Source organism: Nerophis ophidion, linkage group LG17, assembly GCF_033978795.1.
Source record: "Nerophis ophidion isolate RoL-2023_Sa linkage group LG17, RoL_Noph_v1.0, whole genome shotgun sequence".
NCBI lineage: Eukaryota > Metazoa > Chordata > Actinopteri > Syngnathiformes > Syngnathidae > Nerophis > Nerophis ophidion.
Window position 1 is genome coordinate 25511510 of NC_084627.1, and position 13653 is coordinate 25525162.

A 13653-nucleotide genomic window follows, 5' to 3' on the forward strand; every position below is an offset into this window, starting at 1 on the left:
GACTGGACTCTCCCTATTATGCTAGATGCACTATGGACTGCAATCTCCTTACTATGCTAGTTCCACTATGGACTGGACTTTCACACTATTATGTTAGATCCACTATGGACTGGACTCACCCTATTATGCTAGATGCACTATGGACTGGACTCTCCTTATTATGCTAGATCCACTATGGACTGGACTCTCACTATTATGCGAGATCCACTATGGACTGGACTCTCACTATTATGTTAGATCCATTATGGACTGGACTCTCCCTATTATGCTAGATGCACTATGGACTGGAATCTCCTTACTATGCTAGTTCCACTATGGACTGGACTTTCACACTATTATGTTAGATCCACTATGGACTGGACTCTCCCTATTATGCTAGATGCACTATGGACTGTACTCTCCCTATTATGCGAGATCCACTATGGACTGGACTCTCACTATTATGTTAGATCCACTATTAACTGGACCTTCACATTATTATGTTAGACCCACTATGGACTGGACTCTCCCTATTATGCGAGATCCACTATGGACTGGACTCTCACTATTATGTTAGATCCGTTATGGACTGGACTCTCACTATTATGGTAGATCCACAATGGACTGAACTCTCACACTATTATGTCTGATCCACTATGGACTGGACTCTCACACTTTTATGTTAGATCCACTATGGACTGGACTCTCACTATTATGTTAGATCCACTATGTACTGGACTTTCACACTATTATGTTGGACTGGACTCTCCCTAATATGCTAGATGCACTATGACCTGGACTCTCCTTATTATGCTAGATCCACTATGGACTGGACTCTCCCTATTATGCTAGATGCACTATGGACTGGAATCTCCTTATTATGCTAGATCCACTATGGACTGGACTTTCACACTATTATGTTAGATCCACTATGGACTGGACTCTCCCTATTATGCTAGATGCACTATGGACAGGACTCTCCTTATTATGCTAGATCCATTATGGACTGGACTCTCACTATTATGTTAGATCCACTATGGACTGGACTCTCACTATTATGTTAGATCCACTATTGACTGGACCTTCACACTATTATGTTAGACCCACTATGGACTGGACTCCCCCTATTATGCGAGATCCACTATGGACTGGACTCTCCCTATTATGCTAGATGCACTATGGACTGGAATCTCCTTACTATGCTAGTTCCACTATGGACTGGACTTTCACACTATTATGTTAGATCCACTATGGACTGGACTCTCCCTATTATGCTAGATGCACTATGGACTGGACTCTCCTTATTATGCTAGATCCACTATGGACTGGACTCTCACTATTATGTTTGATCCACTATGGACTGGACTCTCACACTATTATGTTAGATCCACTATGGACTGGACTCTCACTATTATGTTGGATCCACTATGGACTGGACTCTCACTATTATGTTAGATCCACTATGGACTGGACTTTCACACTATTATGTTAGATCCGCTATGGACTGGACTCTCCCTAATATGCTAGATGCACTATGACCTGGACTCTCCTTATTATGCTAGATCCACTATGGACTGGACTTTCACACTATTATGTTAGATCCACTATGGACTGGACTCTCCCTATTATGCTAGATGGACTATGGACTGGAATCTCCTTATTATGCTAGATCCACTATGGACTGGACTTTCACACCATTATGTTAGATCCACTATGGACTGGACTCTCCCTATTATGCTAGATCCACTATGGACTGCAGGACTGTCACACTATTATGTTAGATCCACTATGGGCTAGACTTTCACATTATTATGTTAGATCCACTATGGACTGGGCTGTTTCTATTATGTTAGATCCACTATGGACTGGACCTTCACACTATTATGTTAGATCCACTATGGACTGGACTCTCCCTATTATGCGAGATCCACTATGGACTGGACTCTCACACTATTATGTTAGATCCATTATGGACTGGACTCTCACGCTATTATGTTAGATCCACTATAGACTAGACTCTCACAATATTATGTTAGATCCAATATGGACTGAACTCTCACTATTATGTTAGATCCACTATGGACTGGACTCTCACACTATTATGTTAGATCCACTTTGGACTGTACTCTCACTATTATGTTAGATCCAATATGGATCTGCGGTCCTCTCCAAGGTTTCTCATAGTCATTCACAACGTTAAGTGACGTTGGAACTGTGGACCGGTGTAGATATTACACAATTTTGCCTTTAATCACTTCTTGCAGGTGGCTGAGCTTTCTTTTAACACCGAAGTAGGATACCGTTACCTTTTTTTTTTTTTTTTTGGTCCCAGGGATGCTGTTTATGTTGGAACAACATTTTTGTACCCATACTTACTGGTTGTTGGAATTTTATTCATTGTGTTGATTTTTGATTACTGCATCTTGATGGAGTGCACTAATCGGCTGCAACCACAAAAGACACTGTTAAGTGTTTAGTATTTTACGGTCTAAAAAAAAACCATTGCATCTGCTTTAACATAGTTGAAATGTATCCAGCAATATTTTAAGTACACAGATTACAGATAAATGAATAAGTTGACCATAAATGCATTACAGATGGCACTGAAAAGAAGTAAATGTAATTTGTCCTCAAGAAACTTAAAAGTGTGTGTCACATTATCACATCAATGTTTAAGGAAGTCTTTTGTTCACTGGGAAATGCCAAGACTAAATCCCAGGTTCAGCATGCGTGACCTTCATTTCAACAGTCTTATACAGTGTGACTCATTTCTGCTCTCAGGGTCTGTGAGGTAGATGCATGCCAATTAAAGACCACCCATCATTTATCACTGTCACTCCAAAACCGCAGAGAACAACATAGCAGTACTTCCTGCCACCCACATGTGAGCGTTTATGTCCATTTAGGTCAGGGGGCCAAACATGTCGACTCAAAGCACACATTGAAAAAAAAAAAATCATTACTGCATGGTAAAAGTGTTACATCGGGGTAAAACGGCACATCAGCTTGAAAACACAGAATTGATTGTTACATATTTTGACTTTACATACAGACTGTACAGGAACTAAATCATTTGGGATTCCCTCATTGACCTGTTTGCAATCAAGCAAAAATATATTAAAATGCAGTGTCGGGCCGTGCATTTCCCACCAAGGCCTTCAGTGATGTCCGACTTCAATAATTCCCTCTCAAAATACCATCATTTATGTCAGTGGTTCTCAAATGGGGGGAAGGTATGCCAAGGGGTACGTGAGATTTTTTTTGAATATTCGAAAAATAGCAACAATTAAAAAATCCTTTATAAATACAGTGAGGCAAAAAAGTATTTAGTCAGCCACCGATTGTGCAAGTTCTCCCACTTAAAATGATGACAGGTGTCTGTAATTTTCATCATAGGTACACTTCAACTGTGAGAGACAGACTGTGAAAAAAAATCCAGCAATTCACCTTGTAGGAATTTTAAATAATTTATTTGTAAATTATGGTGGAAAACAAGTATTTGGTCAACCATTCAAAGCTCTCACTGTTGGAAGGAGGTTTTGGCTGAAAATCTCACGATACATGGCCCCATTCATTCTTTCCTTAACACGGATCAATCGTCTTGTCCCCTTAGCAGAAAAACAGCCCCAAAGCAGGATGTTTCCACCCCCATGCTTCACAGTAGGTATGGTGTTCTTGGGATGCAACTCAGTATTCTTCTTCCTCCAAACACGACAAGTTGAGTTAATACCAAAAAGTTATATTTTGGTTTCATCTGACCACATGACATTCTCCCAATCCTCTGCTGTATCATCCATGTATCCATTTTGGTATAAACTCAACTTGTCGTGTTTGGAGGAAGAAGAATACTGAGTTGCATCCCAAGAACACCATATCTACTGTGAAGCATGGGGGTGAAAACATCATGCTTTGGGGCTGTTTTTCTGCTAAGGGGACAGGACGATTGATCCGTGTTAAAGGGGAACATTATCACCAAACCTATGTAAGCGTCAATATATACCTTGATGTTGCAGAAAAAAGACCATGTATTTTTTTAACCGATTTCCGAACTCTAAATGGGTGAATTTTGGCAAATTAAACGCCTTTCTGTTTATCGGTCTTGTAGCGATGACGTCAGAATGTGACGTCACCGAGGTAATACACCCGCCATTTTCATTTTCAAAACATTACAAACACCGGGTCTCAGCTCTATTATTTTCCGTTTTTTCAACTATTTTTTGGAACCTTGGAGACATCATGCCTCGTCGGTGTGTTGTCGGGGGGTGTAACAACACTAACAGGGAGGGATTCAAGTTGCACCACTGGCAAGAAATCTGCCGCCAGACCCCCACTGAATTTGCCAGAGTGTCTGCACATTTTACCAGCGATGCTAGGGCAGACATGGCACAGAGATGTATGGATAACCTGCAGATGCATTTGCAACGATTAAGTCAACAAAATCACAAAGGTGAGTTTTGTTGATGTTGTTGACTTATGTGCTAATCAGACATATTTGGTCGCAGCATGACTGCCAGCTAATCGATGCTAACATGCTACGTTAATTGATGCTAACTTGCTATTTACACTAGCTGTATGTACATTTGAAAATAGATACCCACATTTAATGCGAAACAAACACTTACCAATCGACATATTTAGGTTGCTCCAGTGTCACAAGATGCGAAAGTCCTGATCGTTTGGTCCGCACATTTTACCGGCGATGCTAATAAGGCAGCCATGCTATGGGCCACTTCAATAGGTACACCCATGCTATGGCCGAATAGCGTCAATAGCTATTCGCTCAATAGCTTTAGTTCTTCTTCAATTTTGTTTTCGCTATCTGCCTCCATACTCCGACCATCTGTTTCAATACATGCGTAATCTGTTGAATCGCTTAAGCCGCTGAAATCCAAGTCTGAATCTGAGCTAATGTCGCTATATCTTGCTGTGGTAACCACCATGTTGTTTATATTGGCAGCACTGTATGACGTCACAGGGAAATGAACAGTCGCATCGCAAATAGCGAAAATCAAGAACTTTAAAGCTTTTTTTAAGGATATTCCGGGAGGTGTAAAATTTTGAAAAAAACTTCGAAAAATAAAACAAGCCACTGGGAACTGATTTTTATTGTTTTTAACCCTTTTGAAATTGTGATAATGTTCCCCTTTAAGGAAAGAATGAATGGGGCCATGTATCGTGAGATTTTGAGCCAAAACCTCCTTCTATCTTGAATGGTTGACCAAATACTTATTTTCCACCATAATTTACAAATAAATTATTCAAAATTCCTACAATGTGAATTCCTGGATTTTTTTCCTTCACATTCTGTCTCTCACAGTTGAAGTCTACCTATGATGAAAATTACAGACCTCTGTCATTATTTTAAGTGGGAGAATTTGCACAATCAGTGGCTGACTATATACTTTTTGCCCCACTGTATATTTATTGAATAATTATTCAACAAAATATGAATGTGTGTTCATAAACTGTGAAAAGAAATGCAACAATGCAATATTCAGTGTTCACAGTTAGATTTTTTTGGACATGTTCCATAAATATTGATGTTAAAGATTTCTTTTTTTGTGAAGAAATGTTTAGAATTAAGTTGATGAATCCAGATGGATCTCTATTACAATCCCCAAAGAGGGCCCTTTAAGTTGATAATTACTTCTATGTGTAGAAACATTAATGTTTTATAATTGAATCAATTGTTTATTTTTCAAGAAGTTTTTAGTTATTTTTATATCTTTTTTTCCAAATAGTTCAAGAAAGACCACTACAAATGAGCAATATTTTGCACTGTTTTACAATTTAATAAATCAGAAACTGATGACATAGTGCTGTATTTTACTTCTTTATCTCTTTTTTTCAAACAAAAATGCTTTGCTCTGATTAGGGGGTACTTGAATTAAAAAAAAAATTCACAGGGGGTACATCACTGAAAAAAGGTTGAGAACCACTGATTTATGTCACCACATTGCCATTGCTGGAGAAATACTATACAGCAGGGGTCGGCAACCTTTACCACTCAAATAGCCATTTTGACCCGTTTCACAAAATGAGGAAGACAATGGGGGCCGCAACCATTCTCGCCAATAACCGCTGGTGGTCATCCAGATGACAAGATTATGGGCATGCTATGAAGCCATTGCCTTAGAGGCATTCTACAACATGTACAAACTGCTTGCCAGTCCAGTAACATGTTGTATATGGCTTCCGCAGCTACATGCACACGACTGCAAGGCATACTGGGTGATACAGGTTACACTGAAGGTTGTGATACAAACAACTTTAGCACTCCTACTAATATGCGGCACATTGTGAACCAACAAAAAACAAGAATGACAAACACATTTCGGGAGAAAATCCTCACAGTAACACAACATAAACGCAACACAACAAATACCCAGAATCCTTTACATCCATGAGACCTCCTGACTATGTTATACACCCCGCGAGCACCAAACCCCCCCCCCCCCCCCCCCCACACACACACACACTCCCTCCCTGCATCGGTTGAGGTGGGCGGGGTCGGGGGCGCGGGGTGTATAACATAGTGAGCTAATGTCATGGATGCAAAGGATTCTGGGTATTTGTTGTGTTGCGTTTATGTTGCGTTACTGTGAGGATTTTCTCCCGAAATGTGTTTGTCATTCTTGTTTTGTGTGGGTTCACAATGTGGTGCATATTAGTAGGAGTGTTAAAGTTGTTTATATCACTCTGTGTCACCCAGTATGCAGTGCTATCTCGTACATGTGACGATAGAGGCAGCGAAATGCATGTGTCAGATTGGCACGCAGATAGCATTCCTTGAATGGTGGACGCGATGATGTTCAAGAGGACGTCAAGAGAAAAACCATCACGGTACGCCCATAATATTGTAGTCCGAGTGAAAATCAGAGGACGATGATTCCGGGTAATGTCCGGGAGAGGCACTGAAATCTGGAATCTCCCCGCAGCAATCTGGGGGGACGGTGATCATGCAGCTGAGCCGCATCAGAGTTGCCAAGGAGCTGCATGCGGCTCCGGAGCCGTGGGTTGCCGACCCCTGCTATACAGGAACACTTTTACGCACTAATGTTCATTGAACCACCTCAACAGTGTACAAAACGGGTTATTTTCCGGCGTATTTAAAAATCAATTAAAACGCTTGAGCAATTACAACATATCTCATGTGGTACTGTCAAAATAAAAATTGCAAAAAACATTCTAAAAGTCTGCGATGAGGTGGTGAATTGTCCAGGGTGTACGCCGCCTTCCGTCCGATTGTAGTTGAGATAGGCACCAGCGCCCCCCGCAACCCCAAAGGGAATAAGCAGTAGAAAATGGATAATTGGACATTCTAAAAGTGAAAAAATACAATATTTGAACTTACTATTCGACACCGTATAAGCCATCGGGTACCTCGTCGTCGGCTGCACCTGAACAGCTGAGCTAGCTTCCAAGGTTGTTGACATCGTCACACAAGATGTAGTTTCTTGTTCAACGTCCTTCTTGAAAATGGCCTTGCAAATATATTGTTGCACTTGGTGGGATAATGATAGTGTTTAGTTGAAGATGTCAAGGAAATATTTTGCTTTGTCCGACCATTGACATTTGTAATGATCCTGTTGATATTGAACAAAGATGTGAATGAAGCGCATACTTAGCCAACAGCTACACATGTCACACTAAGGGTGGCCATATGAACAACACCAACACTTTCATAAACATGTGCCATATAGTGAAGCTACACTAAACAACAATGACACACACATTTCGGGAGAATAATTGCATTGCAGCACAACACAAACACACCAAAACGAATTCCCCACAGCACCACAATATATCTGCCACCGTTTTGTTCTCCTTCTTTGCGATCCCGGTCTGGCTACGGCGCAACACCTCTCGCTTCCTGCCAAATTGATACTTGTGATTGGATACTCACTTTGGAATGACAAGTAAGTATCCAATCACAGTCTTGTTAACATCAGGCTACTTGGATACGCAACTGTCAACAACTTGTGAACTGATTCGCTATCACAACTGTCTCTCAACTCTATGTGTTCTCAAATGTATCTGCTAACGGTCCCGATGAGTATCCACTCACAGGACGCGTAAATGTCACCTTCAACGTGAGCCAATCTAGAAGGCCTTACTGACAACAACTTGCGATCTCATTGTCTATCACAACTGTCTATCAACTGTATGTCCTTGTTCACTTACAGTACACAGACACCCGCATTGTTGATTCTGAAGGCCTCTAGCAGATTTGGTACAGCATGGCAACATAAGCTAACTGATTTCTGATTGGATAAAAACTAAAACTAAAAACGACAACACTGGGAGGACCATAATATGACATGAAGAGAACAGGAATTTGTTTAGATATTTAGGGAAAGTAAATTCAAAAACATTATTTTATCTTTAATTATGATCATGATTTCTGGTTATGTTAAGCCAGAAGAGAAGGCCTTTCTGGCCCTGACGCCACACCACTGTTAAAACGCCAATAGCAACACAGCTGTAAGTGTCAACCAAGTTAAAAGTTAAAGTACCAATAATTGTCACACACATGCTAGGTGTGGTGAAATGTGTCCTCTAAATTTGACCCATCCCCTTGATCACACCCTGGGAGGTGAGGGGAGCAGTGACCAGCAGCGGTGCCGCGCCCGGGAATCATTTTTTGGTGATTTAACCCCCAATTCCAACCCTTGATGCTGAGTGCCAAGCAGGGAGGTAATGGCTCCCATTTTTATAGTCTTTGGTATGAACTCACAACCTACCCATCTCAGGGCAGACACTCTAACCACTAGGCCACTGAGTACAAATAACTATTGTTATTTGTAGTCTTTGTGGTGTTTATTTCTTTTTGCATGACAAATTGGCATGTCATTGGTGATTGGTGGGGATGTGAGTCACTTAGAATGTCAGTGGCGATGTCAGCTGTTCACTTGGCATTTTGATGATTTGACTGCGAGGGTGACAAAGGAAGTCCTACTTTGTTGACCAAATTTATAACAACAAAACATCCAAAACTACAAATAAATATTTAAAATGCAACAACTCTGAAACAATCATTTTTGTACCAGCCAGCGCATCTGCCAGGTACAACTTATTTTCCCCATTTAGGCTCTTGGCCACAATATTTGCTTTTTTTGTGAATAGTTACCAAACAACAGCAAAACATGAGAAAAAAATGCCTAAAATTGTCTAATAAAATATCACTATTTTGCAAAAATTGTCGTAGAAAGCTTGCCTCTCTGCCCTTCTCCTTCACAATAGCTTGTGCGGCACCATACGCTGATGACCACCGACTCTGGCTTGCATCAAAGCCTCGTCTTCGCCCCCTAGCAGTTGAAGGTCTGTATGTGACAGCCAATCATCTCTGCCAGTCCGAAACGTTCGCCAAGTGAAATAGAGTTCCCCATAAGAAACAACGTAAACATGAATAATTGGTTCTAGTCCCTATTTTGTACGAATCCCATTTCCATATGAGTTGGGAAATTGTGTTAAATGTAAATATAAACAGAATACATTGATTGGCAAATAATTCCCAACCCATATTCAGTTGAATATGCTACGAAGACAACATATTTGATGTCAAACTGATAAACCTTTTTTTTTTTTTTTGCAAATAATCATTAACTTTAGAATTTGATGCCAGCAACTTGTGACAAAGAAGTTGGGAAAGGTGGCAATAAATTCTGATAAAGTTGAGGAATGCTCATCAAACACTTATATAGAACATCCCACAGGTGTGCAGGCTAATTGGGAACAGGTGTGTGCCATGATTGGGTATAAAAACAGCTTCCCAAAAAATGCTCAGTCTTTCACAAGAAAGAATGGGGCGAGGTACACCCCTTTGTCCACAACTGTGTGAGCAAATAGTCAAACAGTTTAAGAACAACGTTTCTCAAAGTGCAATTGCAAGAAATGTAGGGATTTCAACATCTACGGTCCATAATATCATCAAAAGGTTCAGAGAATCTGGAGAAATCACTCCACGTAAGCGGCATGGCCGGAAACCAACATTGAATGACCGTGACCTTCGATCCCTCTGACGGCACTGTATCAAAAACCGACATCAATCTCTTAGGGATATCACCACATGGACTCAGGAACACTTCAGAGAACCACTGTCACTAAATACAGTTCGTCGCTACATCTGTAAGTGCAAGTTAAAGCTCTCCTATGCAAAGCGAAAGCCATTTATCAAAAACATCCAGAAACACCGCTGGCTTCGCTGGGCCCGAGATTATCTAAGATGGATCAATGCAAAGTGGAAAAGTATTCTGTGGTCTGACGAGTCCACATTTCAAATTGTTTTTGGAAATATTCGACATCGTGTCATCCGGACCAAAGGGAAAGCAAACCATCCAGACTGTTATCGACGCACAGTTCAAAAGCCAGCATCTGTGATGGTATGGGGGGGCATTAATGCCCAAGGCATGGCTAACTTACACATCTGTGAAGGCACCATTAATGCTGAAAGGTACACACAGGTTTTGGAGCAACATATGCTGCCATCTAAGCGCCGTCTTTTTCATGGACGCCCCTGCTTATATCAGCAAGACAATGCCAAGCGACATTCAGCACATGTTACAACAGCGTGGCTTCATAAAAAAAGAGTGCGGGTACTTCCCTGGCCCGCCTGTAGTCCAGACCTGTCTCCCATCGAAAATGTGTGGCGCATTATGAAGCGTAAAATACGACAGCGGAGACCCCGAACTGTTGAACGACTGAAGCTCGACATAAAACAAGAATGGGAAAGAATTCCACTTTTGAAACTTCAACAATTAGTTTCCTCAGTTCCCAAACGTTTATTGAGTGTTGTTAAAAGAAAAGGTGATGTAACACAGTGGTGAACATGCCCTTTCCCAACTACTTTGGCACGTGTTGCAGTCATGAAATTCTAAGTTAATTATTATTTGCAAAAAAATAAAAATAAAGTTAATGAGTTTCAACATCAAATATCTTGGCTTTGTAGTGCATTCAACTGAATATGGGTTGAAACGGATTTGCAAATCATTGTATTCTGTTTATATTTACATCCAACACAATTTCCCAACTCATATGGAAGCAGGATTTGTACTAAAAATAATTAAAGTAAAACAAACGCATTAGTTACCAGGATGGAGTTAAAATACAATAAAAAATATGAATTTTTTTCTTATAAACGTCTGAAAAAAATTGGGTCGACCTAAATTTAGGGAATAGAGAAATGTAAATGTGTTGGTCATGTATAAAGTATTTTTGTTATTTTTGTTCGTGATGTGTAATGTCTATTGTTTAAATGTACGGCATTGAAAATGTATTTCTCCAACAGGGACCAATAAATGTAAATCTAATAGGGATGAATAAATACAAATCAGGAGGTAGCAGCAAACAACTTGTAATTCCACAGATATGTTATGGGTAAGCTTTACATATTTAGGCAAATACACTACAGTGCATATGTATTTTGGGGTTATTGGTAGTCTAGTGGTTCACATAATTGACTTTGCAATGAAATGAGATCACTTCCCACTCAACGCTCACAGACCATTGACCGTCTGTGGAGGCCAGTGAGGTGATACTTTGGTGGTCACTACTGTAAATGACACATTATACTTCACACTCATGAACTTGAATTTGTTTGCATCACCAGGCCATAGAATCAATGCTGAGTCACGCTCGATCCCACAGTGGCCCCTCACAAAATGAACAATCTTCCTTTTCGTCGTTCGGCAGGATGTTCTCCTGACATTTCAGTAGCTCATATTGATTGTTTCAGTAGGTCAGTCAGTCGTACCTTTGACCGAAGCTGCTCTCCTTCCTTCGACAGTGCAGAGTGACGACTCTGTGACCTTCACTTCTGACATCCTGACTGACCGTCCACACCACGGGGTTACTGGCTCTGGCACCCAAGAACGCCACTCCGTCCTTCAGCTTCACCCTGGAAAGCACACCAAGTTCACCAAGTTAAAACCAAATGTACTAGCCCAGGGGTGTTAAAGGTACGGCCCGCGGCCCGAATCAGGCCCGCCAACAGGTTTCCTGATGAGATGAGTTTGCTAAGTAACAAAAATTAGCTGAAATGTTTAAATGAAATAAACTGCTGTTTCTAAATGTGTCCACTGGATGTCGCCAGAGCAAATATTTGTGTCGCCTACCACCCGCATGACTTCAGAGAGGGCGACACTTCTGTGTTTGGACACTACACACTTACGCTGCTTATTAGTGATAATATACAAAATGATCATCTGTGCATTTTGTGTCGTACTAATGACTGGGGACACATTTTTTGGGCACACATTAAAATCCTGAAATAATACAGTTGCGATTAAAGGTTTACATACACTTGCCAATACCTTCTACAACTCTTATTTTTGTGATGTAGTGATTTGAGCACATACTTATCAGAACTAGGACTATGGTGCAGTTTCCTGCGTGGATTGTTTTTCCAAGGTGCAAAAGAACTGGACCGGACATGGCATAATGATGAATACATGATTTAATTATTTGACTATAAAACGTGCAAAGAACAGGCACTCGCAGCGGAGGTACAAAACTTAATGCAGGGAACAAAACTTGCACTTTGACGTAAACTGTGGACATGAAACAAACAACACTAACTGTGGCATAAATAAACAAAAACTTACTTGCGGTGACGTGAGCAGGGCAGCATGAACTATGAAATTGCATGAAAGAGTAAACACACCATGAAGCAAAGTGGTAGTGAGCGTGAACGGAGTGCTGACCCCAGGAAGACCAACAGAAAACGACAGGCTTAAATAGTCTTTGTGATTAAAAACAGGTGCGTGAGTCCAACATGTGAGAAAGGTGAAACTAATGGGTCGCCACGGTGACAAAACAAGGGAGTGAAAAAACAGGAACGAACGGAGTCTTGAAGTAACAGAACATAACTAAACAAAAGACATGACAGTACTAGTTGGTCACTAAAAAACATTCATAAAGTTTGCTTCTTTTATTGATTTATTATGGGTCGAGTCAAAATGTGACCAAATGTGCTGGGTCAAAAGTATACATACAGCAATGTTAATATTTGCCTACATGTCCCTTGGCTATTTTTTACTGCATAAGGCGCTTTTGGTAGCCATCCACAAGCTTCTGGTTGAATTTTTGACAACTCCTCTTGACAAAATTGGTGCAGTTCAGCTAAATTTGTTGGTTTTCTGACATTGACTTGTTTCTTCAGCATTGTCCAAACGTTTTAGTCAGGACTTAGGGAAGGCCATTCTAAAACCCTATTTCTAGCCTGATTTAGACATTCCTTTACCACTTTTGATGTGTGTTTGGGGTCATTGTCCTGTTGGAACACCCAACTGCGCCCAAGACCCAACCTCCGGGCTGATGATTTTAGGTTGTCCTGAAGAATTTGGGGGTAATCCCCCTTTTTCATTGTCCCATTTAAAGCGCCAGTTCCATTGGCAGTAAAACAGGCCCAGAGCATAATACTACCACCAACATGCTTGACAGTAGGCATGGTGTCCCTGGGATTAAAGGCCTCACCTTTTCTCCTTCAAACATATTGCTGGGTATTGTGGCCAAACAGCTCAAATTTTGTTTCATCTTACATCACATGGGCAAAGATAAGCCCTTCTGGAGGAAAGTTCTGTAGTTAGATGAAAAAAAAAAAAGAGCTGTATGGCCACAGCTGTTTGGTTATCTAACAGTATTGTAAATACAGCGGTATTGCTGTTTTAAAATTGT

The 13653-nt window shown here is 40.7% G+C and overlaps 1 protein-coding gene across 1 annotated transcript in view; it reads right to left on the reverse strand.

Moving 5' to 3' along the window:
• Window positions 1-13653, reverse strand: part of si:dkey-112m2.1 (transmembrane protein 132C) — a 591189-nt gene that overhangs the window by 253016 nt on the left and 324520 nt on the right. Inside the window, exon 4 of the mRNA XM_061876686.1 lies at window positions 11732-11875. Within this exon, the coding sequence (XP_061732670.1) occupies window positions 11732-11875 (144 nt within the window). The remainder of the gene's footprint in view (window positions 1-11731; window positions 11876-13653) is intronic.